The 19,657-nt window shown below is 40.1% G+C and overlaps 4 protein-coding genes across 5 annotated transcripts; 1 reads left to right on the top strand and 3 right to left on the bottom strand.

The window, feature by feature from the left end:
• The first annotated feature begins 7,024 nt into the window (after positions 1-7,024).
• Positions 7,025-7,995, top strand: LOC117139066. The gene is made up of 2 exons (XM_033301176.1): positions 7,025-7,556; positions 7,613-7,995. Exons 1-2 carry the CDS (start codon positions 7,064-7,066, stop codon positions 7,972-7,974), a joined length of 855 nt encoding a protein of 284 aa, XP_033157067.1. The 5' UTR covers positions 7,025-7,063; the 3' UTR covers positions 7,975-7,995.
• On the bottom strand, positions 7,985-16,195 carry LOC117139065. Of its 2 annotated transcripts, none has more exons than XM_033301174.1 (2): positions 15,976-16,195; positions 7,985-9,199 (listed from the first exon to the last, which is right to left on the bottom strand). In XM_033301174.1, exon 2 carries the CDS (start codon positions 9,171-9,173, stop codon positions 8,100-8,102), a length of 1,074 nt encoding a protein of 357 aa, XP_033157065.1. In that variant the 5' UTR covers positions 9,174-9,199; positions 15,976-16,195; the 3' UTR covers positions 7,985-8,099. The 2 variants fall into 2 exon arrangements, with proteins under 2 accessions (XP_033157065.1, XP_033157066.1); XM_033301175.1 differs by lacking the exon at positions 15,976-16,195 and adding an exon at positions 13,417-13,436.
• Positions 13,074-14,818, bottom strand: LOC117139064. Its single transcript, XM_033301173.1, has 3 exons — positions 14,279-14,818; positions 13,748-14,204; positions 13,074-13,683 (listed from the first exon to the last, which is right to left on the bottom strand). The coding sequence occupies exons 1-3, from the start codon at positions 14,608-14,610 to the stop codon at positions 13,267-13,269; spliced, it is 1,206 nt and encodes a 401-aa protein (XP_033157064.1). The 5' UTR covers positions 14,611-14,818; the 3' UTR covers positions 13,074-13,266.
• A 140-nt stretch (positions 16,196-16,335) lies between the features above and the next one.
• Positions 16,336-19,391, bottom strand: LOC117139061 (ATR-interacting protein mus304). Its single transcript, XM_033301170.1, has 4 exons — positions 18,647-19,391; positions 17,067-18,567; positions 16,792-16,971; positions 16,336-16,727 (listed from the first exon to the last, which is right to left on the bottom strand). The coding sequence occupies exons 1-4, from the start codon at positions 19,283-19,285 to the stop codon at positions 16,504-16,506; spliced, it is 2,544 nt and encodes an 847-aa protein (XP_033157061.1). The 5' UTR covers positions 19,286-19,391; the 3' UTR covers positions 16,336-16,503.
• Positions 19,392-19,657: the final 266 nt, after the last annotated feature.

The following is a 19,657-nucleotide window of genomic DNA, read 5'->3' as shown; positions in this document are numbered from 1 at the left end:
TTTAATAACTATATTTTTAACCAGCGAAATTCATTTGTCGTCAAGTCGAAAGTGGCTTTTACGACCAAATGTGGTTTTGCTTGCTGCTTTCCGGTTAATTCACAATTCTCATTGTTTCAAGTTAAGTAAACCAGTCGGCGCCCCAAAATGTGAAAACAAATTAAACCCTCCGAATTGTGGTCGTTTGAGGTGAGCTATGGCCAAGTGATGTGTGATGGGGCTTGGGGTTTGGGCTTTTGGGGTTTCATGCGGTGGGATGTGGTTTTCGATAAGATGGGTGTGATGGCGACTTTGAAGTAATCGGCCCCGGTGACATTGCCCTACGGCTAAGCCTCATTTGTGGTTAAATTGTGTCGCCGGTCGGCAGCTGAAAGTCGATTATGTCAATATTGTCCTAGGTTTACGACGTCCCCACGGCTAATGGCTAATGGATGGTGCCCATTTGCTTCTGGATCGCATCCGGGGTTTGGGAATGCATATTTGCGATAAGCTGCAAGTTTGCGGCCAACTTGGCCGCAGCTCATATGCTAATTAGTGTGGCATACTTTAAGGCGGCCCACCGATACGCATTAAATCGGAAAACTTTACGACGTGAAAAGAGGGCGGCGCCCAAACGCCCATATGCGAACAATACCGCTATAAACTTACTGTGGAAATGCATAAAAATGCGTTGGAATACATTTACGAATCGAATTACAAGCGAGTTGCGAAAAAAAGGAAAAGAAATAAAAGGAGTAGCTGTGCTACACATTAAAAACGCATAAAAATCGGGCAAATAAAACACTACAGCGGCCAAAACCGAATGGAAAAGCTACACATAAAGTGGCTATGAACATAAAAATCTGGATGGCATTGCAGTTGGGCGGGGATGAGGAGATGGAGGCTTCAGCACAGAAACCAATTGAAGCAATCAATTAAAATTGATCAACGAAATTGAATCACGTGTTACAATTTTCCGCATCCACTTACATTGAGCATGTGGAGATGTAATAAAGTTACAATAAAATTCGAGACCATTAAATTGTCTTAAGCTGGAGATTTTGTAACTTTAAAGTGCGTTTTTTTAAATATCTATCTTTTTTTTTGAATCTTGCGACTTTTTAGATGTATTTGTATGGTCCCTTAAAGTTTGTAAACAATACTAAAGGAAGTTTTACCTTTCCTTTATGACATCAGCAAATTCCGAAAGGGAATTCGCAAAATGCAAAGCAGAATCGCAACCGTTTTGCTAATGTAATTAACCAGTCTGCAAGTAAATGCACAAAGCAAGAAATTAGTAAGGAAATTGGGTAGAGAAAGAATGGTAATGGCTCGCCTAGAAAGGGGTAAGAAAATTACAAACTGTTGGTCCAAAATGTCAACTTAAACTTTTTATGCACCGCCGGGAATAGGAAAAAAGCTGAAAAACACAGCTGTCTTGGTCAGAAGGTGGCTAATTACACTGCACAGCAAACAACGAAATGAAGCAGAAAAAATGCGACTGCAAAGGAAAAATTAAATGCAGTCCCTTAGGGGGCGGAATTTGTTTTGGTGAAGACATTAAACAGAAGCCAAGCCAAGCCAACAGTGGGAAATTCCCGGCACGTAGGAGTCACAAAAAATAGTGATACAGAATTAATTAAAACAAAAATTGCTTAAGGAAATTGTATTTTATCTATATTATTGCAGATACCGAGACAGGGGAAATTACGCAGCTTGTCAGCAGCACATGATGCGAAAACTCAAACCAGCCACAGAACAATAACAGAAAACAGAGAACACAACCCGGCAAACAGTTCGCCCATATTCAGTAAAGTTTTGTGTGTTTTGCATAAAGTTTTGTGGATCTGCAAGCCAAACATTTATACATGGCAGCCACTTGAATGTAACAAGCCAAAGTTCAAAGCTCAAACTTTGCCCGCACTTCAAACACCGAAGTAGCAACAATGTTGAGCCCCATATCAGATTTCCACGGATGCATGTGGTGCATTGAGTGTGGTCATGGTGGTTCAAGTTGGACAAACGAAAAGTTGGGTCCACATAAAAGCAAAGGTGCCAGTTCAGTTCCCAGAATGACAGGAAAATGTTTTTCTCCATCGAGAAGTTGGAACCCATTAAATAACAATACTGAGTACACGATTGTCTATTTGAAATATATTTTAAGATAGAAAGTATTTGCATTACTTAATTTGTAATTCATATTCAGTTAACAGCCTAGGTAATGGTATCAAAAATATTAGGCCTTATTTTGTAGAACTACATCATAGAACTCAACATATGTCATCGATCACATTTATTTCAAGTTCTTAAAATCGTTCCTGGAGGGCAGAAGATTCGCCGTCAGGTGTGGAGAAGCGCGCTCAGACGTCAAAGAAGCCCGTGCAGGAGTTCCCCAAGGAAGCGTTCTCGGTCCGCTCCTCTACAACGCGTATACGGCTGACCTGCCGGTGATACCGAGCCAGTACATTATGGCAGCCACTTACGCCGATGATACTGCGTTCCTAACAACAGCAGATACCCCAGCAGAGGCCTCCCAGACTATGCAGGAGCAACTAGATCTACTGAACACGTGGCACACGAGATGGAATATATCGGTAAACAGCGACAAGTCAACCGCTACCACCTTCGCAACTAGACGCGGCACTTGCCCACCAGTCAGTTTCAACGGGTTCCCAATCCCAGAGGTAGCCAATCCAAATTATCTTGGCTTTACACTGGACAGGAGACTTACATGGAGACCACACCTGCTAAAGAAGCGGAAACAGGCGGAGAACCGAGTCCGTGAATTCTACTGGCTGATGGGCAGACAATCTAAGCTACCGACTTCCACTAAGCTCCTTATCTACAAAGCGATCATAAGGCCAATCTGGACGTATGGCATTCCACTGTGGGGCACTGCATCGAAAAGTAACTTCAACATTATCCAGACATTCGAAAACAAAACGCTCCGCACAGTCACAAACGCTCACCCTTTCCACGATAATGCCACTATACACGAGGTCCTCAGCTTCCCCTGGGTGAAGGATGAGATTAAGAAAAGCAGCAGGCAGTACATGCAGAGGCTTCAAGACCACCCAAACAACCTGGCACAAGACCTGCTGGACACCAGTCAACGCACCAGGAGGCTGCACCGATCACACCCTTTGGACCTCTCTGGGATTAGACACGCAAATTAAATTAAATTATATACATACATTATTATATACATCATACATACAATATCGACAGTTATTGTATAGTTTCGCAACAATTTATGTAATCAATTAATTCTCTACCGTTAAGTTTAGTCATCAAATTTAATGATTGTCCGCGAAGGACAGTTTTAAATTAATACATCCAAAAAAAAAAAAAAAAAAAAAAAAAAAAAAAACATTTATAAGAACAAGGTTTATATTTAATTTGGCTGCAAAAAGGGTGGAAACCCCAAAAGAGTATTATTCAAATGGTAAATTACTAAAGAGTTGTCTAACAGACCGAAATTAATTTAATAGTGTCCAAATGTATACCACTTGGTAACCCTTTTATACAACCGCTAAGTGTTTCAGTTTTTAAGCCTATTAGACCTCTAATAAACCCTCGTTTGAAGATGAATAACATTTAAAAGTGAAATGTTAAAGAGTTGCCATTTTAATTACTCGCAGGGAATCGTACACAATTGGATAGAAAAGCCATTAGGGCTGAAAATATACCCCACTCTCATTGGCAACAAATAAAGATACAAATATAAATGCCAGACTCTGTCAGCCAGATTTCAAGCTCAACTAATGAGTGACCATGCATAAACAAAAAAATAAGAATCGAGGGGGAAAATGGGAATTCGGACTTAAGTCCATTGCCATGGACGAGCACCTTGAACTGGGAGACGCTTGAATGTCTCAAGTCAAGCGGCTCCCTCGGCCAACACTTATTTTAATGAGAAATTCTAATTTCACCAATAACACAAAAGACATCCTGCAAAAATGCACAAACAAAAAGGTAAATAAAGAAATGCGGCGAAAGATATTTCTGCCTGCTCTGCTTTTCCTGGCAAGGAGCTGTCCTGATTGCTTTTCGCCACTCGCCCGTGACGAAAACAAAAGAGGCCGCTGCTGTCTTTTCCCCTATCGAAATGGCGGAAAAGCCCCGAACGGAAAAAATACGAATTGCCTGCATAAAAATATCTTGAGTATTTGCTAGTCTGCAATTAAATGAGGGCTCGCTTCTCCGTTTCCCGAGCTTAGCAATAATAATTACAGTTTGGATGAGTTCGGGGTATATTGCTGAAGTGTTGCGGGGGCTAAAGTTCTTCTGATTCCGCTGAGGATGGGTGGTGATATGGGGGTTTTAGTAAGGAGATATCAAGTCAGCACTCAGAACTGCCAGTACGAAGAACATAAAGACCGTATTAAATTGACAAAAATGCAAAAAAGGAAATTAGGTATCAGCTTGTAAAAATCGCTTGAATAAATAAGGAAAAATATGAAATAGAAAGGTGTTAGTCCTTAAATTATAGAGAAAACACTCTACTGCAAAATGTGATTTATTTTGAACATTCTTTTTTAAATCGAACAGGACTTGCTTTTTAGCTGAAAGAGTCGAAGGAAGTCCAAGGATATAAATTCAACTAATACACCACAACGGAAACAACTTACATACATCGCAATGCAATGTGACCCCCGAAAAGGGGGAGATTTGGGTAGCCAACACACCCCCTCTCGAAATGTTCCGCAATAATGGAGCAGGATTTGGCCAAGTCGAATTACAGTTACAGTTAAGGTAACGGCAACGCATGGCAATGTACATAAAATGACACTGAGTGTCAGTTTCAATTAAACATGTTGACAGCTGTAAGGACACGGCCTGAACTCAGAGCCAAGCCCAAATATTCACTCCCCCCATCTCGCAGAGATACGTTTGTCTATGTCTGGGGTGGATTCCTGGCCCTTGGCCATTTCGATTTTAATACAAGAAATTCCTGGCATTGTCGCCTGGCCATAAAGAAGTCGAAGGGAATACGTCGAAGGAGCCGAACTCGTATGACAACTTTATCGGGCCGAAAGAAGAATATTTGCTGAGATTTTCAGGTGGTTTTCAGACGTTCCCCTTGTCTTATTTTCACACTACCCTAAGAAGTCGTCTGGTCACATCTGTGAACCTATTTACTATTCCCCTTTCTTGACCTTTTGAAAACAACTGAAAAATCTTATAAAAAGTGCCTTAAAACCCATGATAAATATGTTGGTTATAATATTTAAATTTCTAAAAACTCTTAAGAATGAAGTGAAATCTCGTAATTTGTAAATCAAGTGCCTTGCCATATCGACCTTTTATATTTTAGGCATTAGCATGGAAATGGCTATCATTTTGTGACAGGAGCCAAAGAAACTCAATGCAGTTTTAAGTAATTTTATGTGTATTTGTTTTAATTTACATTCAAAATGAACGATAAGATTTTCTGGCCAATTTTCTGCCTTGTCCTCTGCATCTTGATGCATTGACAACTTGTCAAACATTCTAATATCCTGTACAGCTTGTGTTGTCCATGTCGTGATGTGAGCATTATGGGGGAATTCGGTTTAATTAAACTGCATTCGTACATGTGAAAATACATCGATTTTGCTGTTTGCATATTAATTCCAGTAATTCTAATTGAAGACGGCAGAAATTACGAAGATTTCTCAAGTAATCTCAGATGGGTGATGAACAAATGTCTATTAGAAATGGAAATGGTTGGACTGTTAAAGAGGATTATTATATTGTTTTTGACAAACTAAGAGGTTTTCATTTTATATTCATCATATTTTGTAAAATCTACTATTTTAGTTTAAAGTTTTAAATATATTGTACTGCTTTAATTTCAAAGGTGTAAGTGGACCCTTTAACCATTTCGAGCCCTCAAACGCTTTTGAACGATTGATTTTAATTATTCAGATTTTAGTATTCTTTTCTCTACCCTCCCCAAAATCATTTATTTTCTGAATCTTGAGGGTGGAAATTTAAACCACTCGATGTCATTTTGACGCCAGTGAGCCAGTGAATTTTTCCAGTATTTGCCCAAAATATTAGCGTAATGCCTTTGACAAATCAATCGGCAAGCGATTGACTTGGCAGGCAGAAGGCTGAGTGTCATTAACCACACCCTCAATGGGCGTTGGTCACACCTCGTGCCAAAATTATTTGCCCAGGATGCTCCAAGAACTCGAATAAAAGACCTTGTTGACGGTGCGGATCAAACGCGAACCAAGCTGTGACAAAGAGATCTTGAAAAGCGTTCTGTTTGACTTAGCAATCGTTGAAGTAAGAGATCAAATGGAAAATGTACGACCAGTAATGCTTAATTTTCAAAAACATAATTTGCCTATGGTTAGAAAAATAGTTAAATGAGAAGAAGCTAAAATGAATTTATTATCACCGATTACAGAAATTAAATATGAAGTTCAATTTCTTGCGATTCACTTCCAAGCTGAAGCAAATTTTGTAGCCGCGAAAACCCATTTTACAACCCCAAGCAAAGACAATGCTATTTATGAATAATTTGCATAATTCACGTAAAAAGGTTATTTTTAATCAGATGACAGATGACGAATTGGCAACAGGTGCTTTTGGCGGTTAAATGTTGGGAGCTTTCTTGTATCGGTGTATCACGCATCTCGTATTATAAACAATATATAAATATACATAAATATAGAAGCTCCTCAACTAACAGATACCCTTTACGCAGTTAGTGGTGTTAATTACAATATTTTCCATATGTGGGAATGTGAAAATTTTAATCAGTTTGTGGCAATTTTTTGAAACAATCTGCATGCTTAATTTCACAGAATCTTGACTTTTTTACGGACGGACAGACTGACACAGCCATAAGTATATACATATAGACTAGCCTAGCAATCCTGCTCAAGGATATAAAGTATGGAGCGGGAAACGTTTCGTTCCACCTTAAAGGTATCTAACTTTTGAACAAATCTAGTATTCTACGAGTGATAAGTATAAAAAACAAAATATAGTCTAGTATTCGAATATTTTACTGTCGTTGCATTCGTATCCAAGTTTTTGTAATTTGTATATCTTCTCAGTACTAAAAGTCTTAAAAACTCAAAAAAATATGGCTACAAGCGCGAGCCTTGTTAAAGTTTCTGGAGCCGATGCGGAGCTAAACGAAGCTAAACTCATCTCCATCTGGGAGGGAATAACTGAGCTGATCCTGTGGCGCAACTGGATAAAGTCGATGCTTGCATTCGTAATCCTACAGACCATAATGTATGATATGCTTTCTGAACCATTTGTGTTCGTGGTGAGCGTATGGGCTTTGATAATCATGGTCATATCAATGGGGTACCGTTTTTTGGTTCAGTACACTAGTACCCATATCCAGAACAACAGCTATGCGAAATATTTTGACAAAGACTTAAGAATCTCTCAGGAGCTATCTAAGCAACTGGGTGTTCTAGTTTCAAGCCAAGTTGTTGGGTTTCTCAATAATATACGAGAGATATTACTAGTAAAGAGCTTTTCGAAATCATTCAAGTGGCTTGGGATTCTCCTACTAATTAGCAAATTTGGAAAGCAGATTAACTTTCTTATTGTTGGCCAATTAGGTAAGTCTATCTTTAATAAATAAAAAACAACATTACAAAATGCATTCAACTATCAGGGCTGTTTCTACTCTTCACAATTCCCAAAATGTGTGAAATGAATAGACGTTTATCAAAAATTGTAGAACTTCCTAAATATAATAAACAATGTCAAATTGCCAAAGTAAACGCTTCGACCGAGACCCAGAATGCAATGGACATGGAATCCCTAAAAGAGTGCAACGGGGACACCATAAAGCTAATTGAAAAGCAACCAGAAGGTATGGATCTCTCACCCGGCTGTGATACAACCAAGGAGTCCCAGGGTGCTGGCGATGATCATAAAACCTTTAGCGTAAAGGCGGAAATAGACAGTGATGATTTTGAGCGACTTGCCGAGTCCTGGTCCGACGAAGATACACTTACTGAACAAAAAAATTAATACAAGACAATTCAAACAATTTATGTTTATATATTGTGAAGCGTTTGGATAAATAAAACTCATAGGGGCACTGTGCGGAGCAACAGCTAAATAAATTACTTATTCTAATAGGGAGATACCTTAATCTAACCCGAACTACTGCTTTCGTCGCCATCGTTCACAAATTCAAAGGCCCTTCTGGACTGGAAAGCGCGATAGGGTCCTTGCTTCGGCTGTCCTGCTTGAAATTCACTCCTAATCCTTGACACCACTGCATCGTTTTGCGGTGAATAGTTTGCCTTGAAGATCTTTAGGAATGACGGAATGGGAGGCACAATGCCATCCGTATGAAATTGGACAATCCCCTGGATGTGTTGAGGTCGCAAGAGGCTGCATAGCTGCCGAAGATGCATCCTGGTCGGAGTCGGTGTCCACTTAAGTTCCTTTAGATCCAAGGAAACTACCTTTTGATAGTAATTAAAGTCCGTCGGACAACCGCTGACGAAAACTCTTGGTACATAATTTTCTTCCAGAAAACGCTCCAGATCAATGCTAAGGCACTCATAGCTTTTTGCAATATGGTCGCCCAAATGAATATGCCCGCGAAGACTTGTGTGTGCCAGTCTCCATAACATTTCCTCGTAGCCAAATTTTGGCACTTTCAGGTGCACCACACTCTGGTCATTCCTTGCTCCGAGATCCTCGATGAAATGAGCCATCTCATCAAAATCAACATGATCGAATGGCAAATTTACAGAGGAGAGATTCAGATACAGCTGCTCGGTTCCCTGGGCTATCCAATAGTTGAAGACAGAGTTGCCCAGTAGACGACCAAGATTATCCAGCCTCATAGCCGAGTAGCAGTACAGCAATCTGTTTCCCTGCTGCCGCCTGATAAGCAGAATGAGGCTGTGCCCCAGATGACTTCCAGAGCATAGCATCCCCTCCAGCCGTTTTCCGTCCTTAAGAAGCAGTGCGAAGGGCTGGCACTCCTCCACAACGAAGAAGTCCTGTTCCGAAACGTTCGCTTTGCGGGATTGCAGATACTGAAGCAGCTGGATGGCCAGTGGACGAGTGGTGTACATCCGACAGAATCGGCGTGGCAATAGTCTGAGTTGCTCATCCACATCGCACAAGCTTGTTAGAAACACCTTGGAATGGGCATCATAGAGCTTGGGAATCACGTCGAAGTGCAGATCGGGATGATCCTTGGGCCGCATGTTGATGAGGACAATTCAAAAATACACTGCAAGTAAAGTATATTATAAAATTAAAAACAATACTTAACATTGAGTGAAATTGATAAATGAATTTATTAATATTTTTGCATTGTTCTATATACAATTAATATTTTTCTGCAAAAGTAGGTTAGGTGTAATACTTGTTTGAGAATATTTGAGAATATCTGTAAAAGAAATATATTCGGGTAGTAAACTTGTTGTTTTTCGCGCAGTAACTTCCTTGTAATAAATTTTTAGGAACTTTGCGAGATCCACACTACTTATATTACCAAGACATGACGAAGGTAATCGAGGTTGAGGGATATGGGCAACTGCACTATGAATAATTTTTGTTACCCATTTTGAGAGACGACTCTGCACTTTTATGGACCAACAAATTTTCCGCCTTAACTCGCTCAGACTGAAAGTGTCATAAAACCTTTTTCGGAGGGAAAGAGACCATTTTATCGATTGCCGTATTCAAATCCTATGCAAAATGACATTAAAAATTATATTGAAAGTGCCGAAACCACACCGACCATAAAATTTTCTCAGCTCCCCTGTAAAAACTCCATTCGAGGTAATTAGTTTTTGGCCCATGTCTGTGTTGAACCCATAAAAGTTAGCTGCCATCGACCGCTTAACAGAAAACGTCATTAGGATTTTATCTAAAATAGCGCAGGATTTCTTTATTTATAAACCAAAAACGTCTTAAAGAAGAGAGTTTTGACAAATTTTAAATGCTTTCCACAGTAAAATCAAGTCAATAAAATTTTATAATGAAACGGAAATACAGGAGCACCTATTTAACTTAATTGTAATATATTTTTATGAATTAGTTAGGCTAATCTGGTTATACGGTTAGCCAAAAATGGTTAAAAATTATACACATACAAACAGAATTTCCCTTTCAAAAATGTTTCTTTAAAACTTCGAAAAGCCTCAGGCAATCAAAGTAATGATGGCCAATAAATAATTTGCCACACACAATGGACCAAAAAGACTCAAAGTACTTAGTTGCAAGACTAGAAACAGGACCTGTCACACCCTGCCACAAAGAATTTACATATGAATACTTGGGTATCTGAAGGATTTAATCACACATAATCCCACCCCTTCTGGCATGGAATGTGAAAAATTGTGGAGGACACATGTGATTACGGGGCTTGTGGGGTTGGCCAATGACTAATGATGCTTTCATTTATCTTTAGACAGTTGCCGTGAAAGTGTTAATGCGTAGAGTCCCCACATAACCTTCTCTGGATGCCATGTGGGCACATAATTACTTGGATAGCTGGAAAAGCTTTTGTCATCACTTTGAAATTATTTAAATTTGGCTCCGAAATGACTAACTGACTAAACGCAATCTCGCAGACATCGTTGATAAATGAGCCACTGATGAGTGCCGTGGATGAAAAGTCCCAGCTAAATGAAAAATTATCGCAATTTAAATGTTTGCTTTTAGCTTTTTTGGTTGCAAATAGGGGATGTGGTCCAAAGATTCTAGCTGGTAATTATAAGAGATTTGCATATGTACTTTTTCGCTCTCTAGGACTGAAACTACCAAGTCATGTAATCTTAATATGCAGGTGGAGCACTCTTCGCCATTTGGGAGAGCAAGAAATTTATTTTTTTTAATTAAAAAAAAAGGAATTGCACATTGGCTACTTTTAAAAATTCGATTTTGCAGATTATTATTATAATATTTTCTTGGGCAATAATAGCCTAAGCCAGTAGATCCTTTAATGTGTCTAATTGATAGTGCCAACCATAAAGCCGAGTAAATCCAAAAAATAATAGTTGGGGGAGCAACACGAATTGTGAACGGAAAGGTCCAACAGAGATTTGCCAAATGAAAGATTTATGGTGTGCCAAGGAAAACATTTGTGTTTATACTTCAGTGTTGGTTTTCCACTCCACTCCAAAATAAGGGATATGTGGAGTTTGCGGCGGAGGATGTGCCAAAGTTCATTAATTATGATTGGAGACAGTTGTACAATTAATAAACGAAGCGAAGCGACTATTTCCCCGGATTGCGGTGAACTTCCTTGGATTGGAACTTTTTGGAAAAAGGCGGGGAAAATTCGGGCGGAAGCGAGAGCTTCGTTTTTGGGTTTTTCTCTCTATTTGCTTGGGCTGAGATTATGATCGGACTTTGATTTATGGTTGCCTGTGCAAATTTATTGCTTTTAATTGTTTGCCCCACAGGACTCGGACTTGAACCGTAATTTCGCAAACATGAGCCTTACGCTGAGTATTTGGCAGCTAATTGATAAAAGTTTCTTGAGTTATTCAGATAGGAAATGGTGCGGCACTACAATAATATGAAATTGTAGAGGGTGTTGTCAAGGGTTCGAAGATTAAAGAACCTTTAAGTTTTGGGACAGTCCTATTGTTTTCCTAAGTTACGATTTCTAAGGCTCTAGTTATGTATTATTTAGTTTGTAAAAAGTCGAATGGGTATACACAAGATTTTTCCAAAAATCAATACCTCACTCACTTCCTCGAATTTCCTGTGTTATTTTTGAGCTCCCCCCAAAGAATCTTAATTTGCACATCGTTTTTTCTGTGCATTTCGGTTTCGAATGCAACTTCTCGTCTGCAGACGTCCGTGGTTGGGTGGATTGGCCTCCCAGGGCCTCAAGGCATTAATTGCATTCTGCAGCATCGCATTGCACTTTCAATTAGTTGCAAATGCCTTGCCCGAAAGTCGCAGACTCCGTATCAAAACCCCTTCCCCTGCCCAGGGTAACAGGAAACGGAAGTTAAGTGCTGAGGCGAGGCGTTAAGTAAATGCAACCCCAGATGAAAGCAAAGGAAGCAACTTCTACCATGACACTGGAGAAACACACATTAATTGATAGGTGACGAAGGGGGCTGGGATTTCGTGCTTGGGGGTTGACTCTGCTGCAACTTTTGGCCACTGACCAGCTCCAGAAAGTTGACCCCTTCGAGTTGCTGAAATTCTGCAGTCACTTGCTCGAAGCCATTTCCTTGACAAAATTGGGGAATGGGCAGATGCGGCGGCAAGTTACCTGTCTCTAATGCATTTCAAAATTGATTTATGAGTTTCTTTCGACTGGTTGGCAGCCTTAGACAGATTTCTGTTTGCTTTTGGGCCTACGTGTTTGTTTTCCATGTTAATTAAGCTTTACATTTTAGCCATGGGGACTCGAAAGTGGTAAGAAGTGGGGGAAAATGGTAATTGACCGACAGTTGAAACGATTAATGTAATTCAAAGGATAATCCATTGCATTGTAGGTCTAAAAATTATGTTTAACACTTTTTAAAGAAAACTATTATCAAGCATTTATATAGAATTTGCAAAGATATGGATTTTTTCAAAAACACTTGTGCTTGTAATACTTTGCCCATATAAATAAATTCCGCCAAAGGTTTCCCTTTTCAAAGTCTAGCTTATAAAGGCTTTAGTTGACTGCTTTCGAACAATAGCAATAAATTGCTTTTTAAACACTTGAAAGAAGGACATGAGTGTTCGAAGTAACATTGGCGTCAAATGCACTTTGGCCACCACGCTCCAACACGATATTCCTCCTCGATTTTGGTCCTATATGCTCCCCGATGCGCTTCGCTTGGCTTCAGTTGGAGCCGAGTTGGCTTACACTTGGCAGCTGACAACTTTCTAAGAATAACTGCAAGCGATTTGCATATTTAGCTTCAAGGAGGTGGATCGAAATGGAGGTGAGAACTTTATCGCTCTTAGTGCAGCCAGCCGAGGCACATGCATCACACACTCACACTCGTAAATCTTGGCCAGAAACTTTGGCAGACAACAAATTTATTTATAAAGAGCAACATTCGAGTTGGGTTTCTTTCCTTGAACAAAAAGTTGGTTGTAAATGGAGAGGGACGGACGTTAATGAATCAATAATATAGAAATTTAAATGAAAGAAAAAATAAGTTATATTCAAAAATCTTTTAAAAACACTTCTTAATTGAATAAAGTATGACATTAATTTGCTTAGCTATTAGTATTTGTAAGTTAATATTACACTTTTTTACTGTTGATATTAAATAATCAGAGGAACTTGTACCACCAAAAACTACTGACAAGACAAACTAAGCAGGGGGTTTAGGGGGTTTCTAATATACCCTCACTATCCAACATAAGCAGAGTGGACTTTATGGTTTGACGCACTCGTTCGCTGGCGAATAGTTGGTGTCGCTTCTTTAACATAGCATCCGTATTTACGAAGGTGTGAACCCCGAAATCCACACTTGCCTCAGGAGAAGAACAACATATGGGAAGTTCACAGACTACGGTGTAATATCCATAAAACAAACACCGTTTCATCTCATCCTTTAACTGGCCAAAAGTGGGCAGTGTGTCTTTATAGCCGCAATGCCGCAAGGTTTCCAGAAGATTGTCGAAATAGTGATTCAGAATCTCATCTTGACTATTTAGCAGTAATTCATGCTTGAGGCTGGTGTAAAATAGAAAGTAGAGGTCTATGGCCGGGCTACCCCAGTAACAGTTCTGGAAGTCCACCTAAAAATGGTAACAACGATGTTAAAAACATTTTGTAAGCCTATTTCCGATTATTTGTACTCACGAGAGTTGCCTTCTTATTAACTGAATCAAACATTATGTTATTTAACCAGGGATCGCCATGAATAACTGCATTCAATGATGACTTGTTGGGATCAACGACATCTCGCATTCTCTTCGTATATGCGTCTGGAATTTGAGCCTTCATTTTCTTTGATATTTCCGGAAGTTCTTCGGCAAACGCTTCTGCGGCATACTCGGTGCCCTCCAGGACAAGAGCCTGGGCGAAGCGATCGTTCAGTCCATTGGCATAGTGAGATGGTGAAAGCCTTTGAATCAATTCGGGTTTCTTCTCGAACAGAACCTTGGAGGCACCGTGGAACTGAGCCAGTTTCCTAACGCAAATCTTGGCTTCTTCCAGATTTAAGCCTTGACGGCGATCAAAGGATCCGTATCCCAGGGCGCCCAGATCCTCCATGATGTAGAGCTCTTTTCCAGCAGATATCTCGGCTAGCAGGCAACTTAAATAAAGAGAGTACATGTCAATTGGATTTTCCCAAGATACCCAGAGTTTTGGGAAAGCTGACGAACTTACTTTGCACTCAGCTTGCGCTCGCCAATCTCTTTTGGAGCTTCTTCAAGAATGGCTTGCATGGCAGGCAGGAGTAACTCGAACATATCCTTTTCGTTGGAGCCCAGTGCAGCGGCGGCGGGCAGCAGATCCTTGAGAATATATTTCCCTGATTCGAGAGCGCCACCGGGGGACCTGCGAAAGTCCAACGCCACCCGGTAGATGACGCTGCAAAAGTTCTCGCCCTTCTGGCTCACCGCCTCGATGTGAAAGTTCTCAACGAGAAGCATTTCACAACCATAAGCTCTCGCCAAAGCTCTCTCGAAATATTCCGCACTGTAGTTTTCCCGCTCCATAGTTATACGACTTTTCAGATGAGACCTCGCCAACCGACTGAGCCCATGTATGGTGCACTAGTTACGAAATTATCTCGGGGTTCCCTCTGAATTACAACTGGTATATCTGGAAGCTTTGTCGTTATCACTGCATGCATGATCAGCACAGAAAACAATTCACTTTTCACTTCAGATTCTTCACATCTTGTACATTTCAACATTGGTGAAATGGTTTTATTCACTTATTTAATAATCACATGTAATACATAATGGCTATAAGTAGATTATAAGCTTTAAATATGCTTAGGTTTTTCGATATAAAACGTAATTTAAGCCCTTTCTAAAGAAATTAAAGACCGTTTTGGATGTTGTAAAATAGTCTTTGATTTTTTCTTTAAATAAATCGGCAATTTTATAAGAACAAATTCTAAAAATATAATTAAAAACAAATATAATAAAAAAAAAAGAAAACTTTTCTACGTGTAGATGTAGAGAACATCGCTTTGCGGAATTAAATAATAAAACGTGTTTTGTTAGCACACCCCAAACAAAGCGCAATTGTCGGTGGCTTAACTGAACCACTTTATAAAATTATAATTTATAAAAATTAGTTAAGGTTGTCAAAATTAAACTTTGCACATGGGGACATGTTTTGGACTTTGTTAAGCTACGTGGAAAATCCTTATAGATATGCCAATCGAAAAGTGATGATATTCTTGAGTTGGAGATGATAAAGATAAGATTGCCTCACGGAAATGTTTTGAGGTTTTGATGTTTAGCATTTTCCGCTGTTTTACAAATTAATTCTTTGAATATATAGTGCGACTTAAGCAGTCTTTAGGTGATCTTCTGAAGTAAAGATGATGAAAAAAATAACTATAAGGAAAGAAATGTCATTTACGTTAAACAAATGAGTAATAAGCTTTTTCGTTTTTGATCTGTTTAAAAACTAATAAAATTTCAAAAATAGATTTCAGAAATTTAGTTTTAGCATTGTTCAGATCTTGTGTGTGTATAAAATGTTATATCCAATTTAACATCCACAATTTGCTAAGATATGATTTACACTAAAATCGGAGTTTAGCTTAATAATCGTTTTACGGGTAAAAGGAGAGGTATTTAATATTCTGTATATGCGAGTAAGCTCTAATATTATGGATAACATGATGTTGTTTTACATTGGAGAAGGATCTTGTTACATACGTACATAAATATTTATATCATACATACATACATCATATTGGCATATATGTATGTATACACAATTGCATGTTAAAAACATATAAGTGAAACGAAAAAACAAAAGTTCTTTGATGTTCTGTTCTATGATCATTTTACAATTATAATATCTTATTATCAGAGGAAGTATTTTTTATTTGCACGTACCTTTGCGATTGTTATTAAATTAACAAATATAAGCATTTGCATTGAATCACGTTTGTTGCAGTAAGTACCATAAGTGCACGTGAACTTTTAATCAGGGTACATTGTTTTATACACTATAAGCACAGGTTTGCAATGTAAAAATTGAAAAACAACTAAATATTTACAAAATTAAGAAAAGCAACGCGCTTACAAACTAGTTCCGTGCAAACTGAACTAGTTCAATTGAGCAGTATCAGCTGTTTTATCCAGTTTCTTCGGAGCGATATGCTGAAACACCAACAAATATATTATATTATCGATATATAAGTTGACATCGAAATGCAAAATCGATTACTTAGCGGTTAATTTAAATGCTGCTCAGTTGGTAAGCATTACATATTTGTATTTTGGAATGCGTAATTTAAACTCCACATTCGCGCAGTAAGGCTTTTCAATTTTTTAACATATTTTTTAAGACTTCACAATAAATTAACACCCCACCTATAAGTAAGTTTAAGTCTATTACTATAACGTTTAAACTAACTATAATTACTCAAAAGTATTCTCCTCCCGTTTAAGGGCACTAAAGAAGTCGGTGTCGAGTAATTTGCTGGGATCAACTGTCACAGCCGACTTCACAGTCCTTTGGTCATCCGCATTCTTGACAATGCGCTTCCATTCGGAGAGGTCGTTGACTGGATTATTGGGCTTGGCCTCCAGATGAAGGGGTTTAAGCATGAAATGGGCTTTAACCAGTTGGTTTAACAAACGCACTAAATGGCAGGAAAATATTTAAGAAGTTAGCAACGGAAAATGTAGTGTTGATAGTTCACTTACAATGTATTGGCTGAAAACCAAGCAGGTCCGCATGCTCGCTCCACCAGTTGCATATAAGGCTGAGGTAGTGTTTGGTCGTCTCCTCGGAGTCGCGGAACAGACAGGTGAGGTAATACTCGTGAAAGACAAGGGACAGCAGGTGGACTGCGATGCGGGAGATCTCGCCAACTTCTTCGGTGCCTAAATAGTGAGTACAAATATTGATTAGTGTGATTTAAAGTAAAATACTTAGTTAAAGTTTGTCTCGGATCATGAAAATCCTTTCTCAAACGCACCTGCTTTCCTGTTGTGCAGCATCCATTGGTGCATCACCTGGAAGACAATTGTTACCGCACTGAGGCACAACTTTACATAGCACTCGCAGCCTTTTCCTCGCTGCGTTGTACTCGAATTTGAATTTTGATTCAGGTTCGAAACAGATGCTGATGTCGATCCGTTGGAGACCGATCCCTGCACAGCTCCTGTGGAGTTGCAGCTCAGACTGGTGCCTGTTTTCATCAGAGTACCATCGCTGGAGTCCTCGTCGCCATCATCCGCAAAGTACGGCAGCATTTCAAGTATGAAATCCGGTGGGTTCTTGAAGCACTCGAAAGCGAATCGCACATGATTTCCTCCGATCTTAAGCAGCAACTGAAAGTAGTCCTGCCGCAGTGGAGTTTCACTAAAGAAGCATAGCTCGAGTAAGCCCGCGTAGACTTGAAGTAAACAGGAGTCGGGACCAAATCGATACAAGGAGCGAACGCGATCCGATACGAAGCAGTCCTTGGGACTATTCACACACATTTTATCCATAAGTTGGGGATGTCGAAGGCAGCTTAAAAGGCACGAGCTAAGCTCAGCAAAAACCCAAGGATTGGGACGAGTAAAAACTAACTGCTTAAGCAGATCAAAGAGTAGGTCCTCGTTATGTTGAAGAAGGCCATTTCCCTGTAGGAGGCTATTTAGGAGGGAAGTCAAGGCTTCCATCAATCCAAAGTGTTGGCCGACCTCGTAGGAAAATCCCAGTTTTGTGATAGCTTCAATAGCCATATCTAGCAGTCCCAGATCATTTTCTTTCCACTCCGTGAGACCTCTAGAAATCCTTTCCTCTTGTCGGCAAATCAATGCCAAGGTAGCGATAAAGCGACGCAGCGGAACAGCCTTTTCGTTATCATACAAACAGCTCTGATGGGTGAGGGAAATGCGATGAACTTCCTCCTCTAGGTTGTGGGGATTGTAGGGATATAACATGCAGTTGTGTGGAAAGTCCAAACTTTGAGCATACGAAGCAAACTCCGTGAATACCTTGCCGACCGACGAGAGTATTCTTGGCAGGAGGTTATCCACAGATTCCGGCTTCGCCTGCAGACGAGCGTAATGCAGCAGCAGTTGCTTTAATTCGAGTTCAAAATGATTTCTCCGTTTCTTAGTCTGTTCCTCATTTTCGCTGTATTCGAACACACTGCCATTATCTGTTTTCACTCCTGGCACAGATCTGTGTACGTTAAGCCTAGTCAAGCGAAGTGATAACCGTTTCTCCAAAGGATCGGGAGCAGCCTGCAAAATGCTCATGCTGGAATTCATACTTCTTTCATGGGCTTTTTGCTGTGTCCTCAACTTTGAGAACTCGGCATTCTTAATCTTCAACTCGATGTCCTTGGCCGCAATTTGTTTGGCCGCTTCCGCCACTTTTTTGTTGCAATCCCGATTCGTTTCGTCGGCCAGAGCCAGCTTTTCCATTTTGCTAGCCTGGAGCTGCTGGCGCAAGTGCTTCAGCTCATCACGAAGTAAGGAAACCTAGGGAAATATATATAACATGGTTAGTTTCTGTAAGGTCTAGAATCGGTGTTATAGTTTGACCCTGATGTCCACCTACCTCACCAGACTTGATTTCATTGCGTTCCTTACTGTCGCCCAAATTCTTTTCCAGCTGCGCATTTTCCCGCTTAAGGGCTTCAATCCTATCCATGAGAAACTTTAGCTGATGCTCCTGCTGGCGGGATTGCGTGGCATTGATGGACGTCGTGGTCGTCGTTTTCTGCTGAACATTGATGCTGGTGGTTGTGATCCTACTTGTGCTGGGCTTCGGCTCCGGCATCTTTTGCGGCTCGCTGTCCATGAGGGTAACGGCCAGAAAATCAAAATCATCGTCATCCGCAAAAATGGCTTCCATATCCAGGGAAGTAGGTTTCTTTTGTGGCGGCGGTGGGGGCGGAAACAATTGCTGTGTGCTGGTGGAGCCCTGAAAAGTGGGTGCAAATTCGCTGAAGGTGACCTCGCTGTGGCCGATGTCCAACTCTGTTCCGCCCTTCTTTTTCCGCTCCTCTGCCTCGATTTCAGCCTCCGCCAGCTGGGTGGCCATCAGGATGACGTCGTCATCGTCGTCCCAGAGAATGCCATCGAAATTGTTCCTTGGTGGACTGGGTCGTGCTGATCCCCGGGTAACGCTAACATCCAGGCGCGGTTTCTTGCACCGCGCAAAGTCCTTCATGGCAGAAAAGCGCTTGGAGGCCATGGTTCCTCCAGTTTCCTCTATATTTCGTTACTTTTTGGCCATGGAAAGTCGTAAATTGTTTTGCCGGTTTGCTTTGTTTATAAAATGCAGAGCTCAACTAGCGTTGCCAGATGGAGTTGATCGCACCGATTGCCCAACCAAAATAGAGATTATGTATCGTATCAATGTTGCATTCAAAAAGACTCCATTAGAGTTTACTGCAACAATATGCTAGTTTTGCCATATCGCTCTTTGTTATTATGCTGTCTATGTGTATGTGTTTCTTTGAATGGAAGTATTATGATTCGTTTTTTTAAGCGCCGATAGAACCCTGCTGCAATCGCAGTTTCAAAATCCGATAAGTATTGAGCAAAATCAAAGTCATCTGGCAAC

The sequence above is a fragment of the Drosophila mauritiana genome, chromosome 3L (genome assembly GCF_004382145.1).
Source record: "Drosophila mauritiana strain mau12 chromosome 3L, ASM438214v1, whole genome shotgun sequence".
NCBI classification, from domain to species: domain Eukaryota; kingdom Metazoa; phylum Arthropoda; class Insecta; order Diptera; family Drosophilidae; genus Drosophila; species Drosophila mauritiana.
The sequence above is the reverse complement of the archived record's forward strand: the minus strand, read 5'-3'. Positions and strand labels throughout refer to the sequence as shown.

Coding starts and splice junctions, on each gene's coding strand:
- LOC117139066 (XM_033301176.1), top strand. CDS start 7,064: ATGGCTACAAGCGCGAGCCTTGTTAAAGTTTCTGGAGCCGATGCGGAG. Junction 7,557..7,612: donor TCTTATTGTTGGCCAATTAG/GTAAGTCTATCT, acceptor TTCAACTATCAG/GGCTGTTTCTACTCTTCACA.
- LOC117139065 (XM_033301174.1), bottom strand. CDS start 9,173: ATGCGGCCCAAGGATCATCCCGATCTGCACTTCGACGTGATTCCCAAG.
- LOC117139064 (XM_033301173.1), bottom strand. CDS start 14,610: ATGGAGCGGGAAAACTACAGTGCGGAATATTTCGAGAGAGCTTTGGCG. Junction 14,205..14,278: donor GAGCGCAAGCTGAGTGCAAA/GTAAGTTCGTCA, acceptor TCTTTATTTAAG/TTGCCTGCTAGCCGAGATAT. Junction 13,684..13,747: donor TTAATAAGAAGGCAACTCTC/GTGAGTACAAAT, acceptor TACCATTTTTAG/GTGGACTTCCAGAACTGTTA.
- LOC117139061 (XM_033301170.1), bottom strand. CDS start 19,285: ATGGCCTCCAAGCGCTTTTCTGCCATGAAGGACTTTGCGCGGTGCAAG. Junction 16,972..17,066: donor GCTGCACAACAGGAAAGCAG/GTGCGTTTGAGA, acceptor CTCACTATTTAG/GCACCGAAGAAGTTGGCGAG. Junction 16,728..16,791: donor TGGTTTTCAGCCAATACATT/GTAAGTGAACTA, acceptor CCTGCCATTTAG/TGCGTTTGTTAAACCAACTG.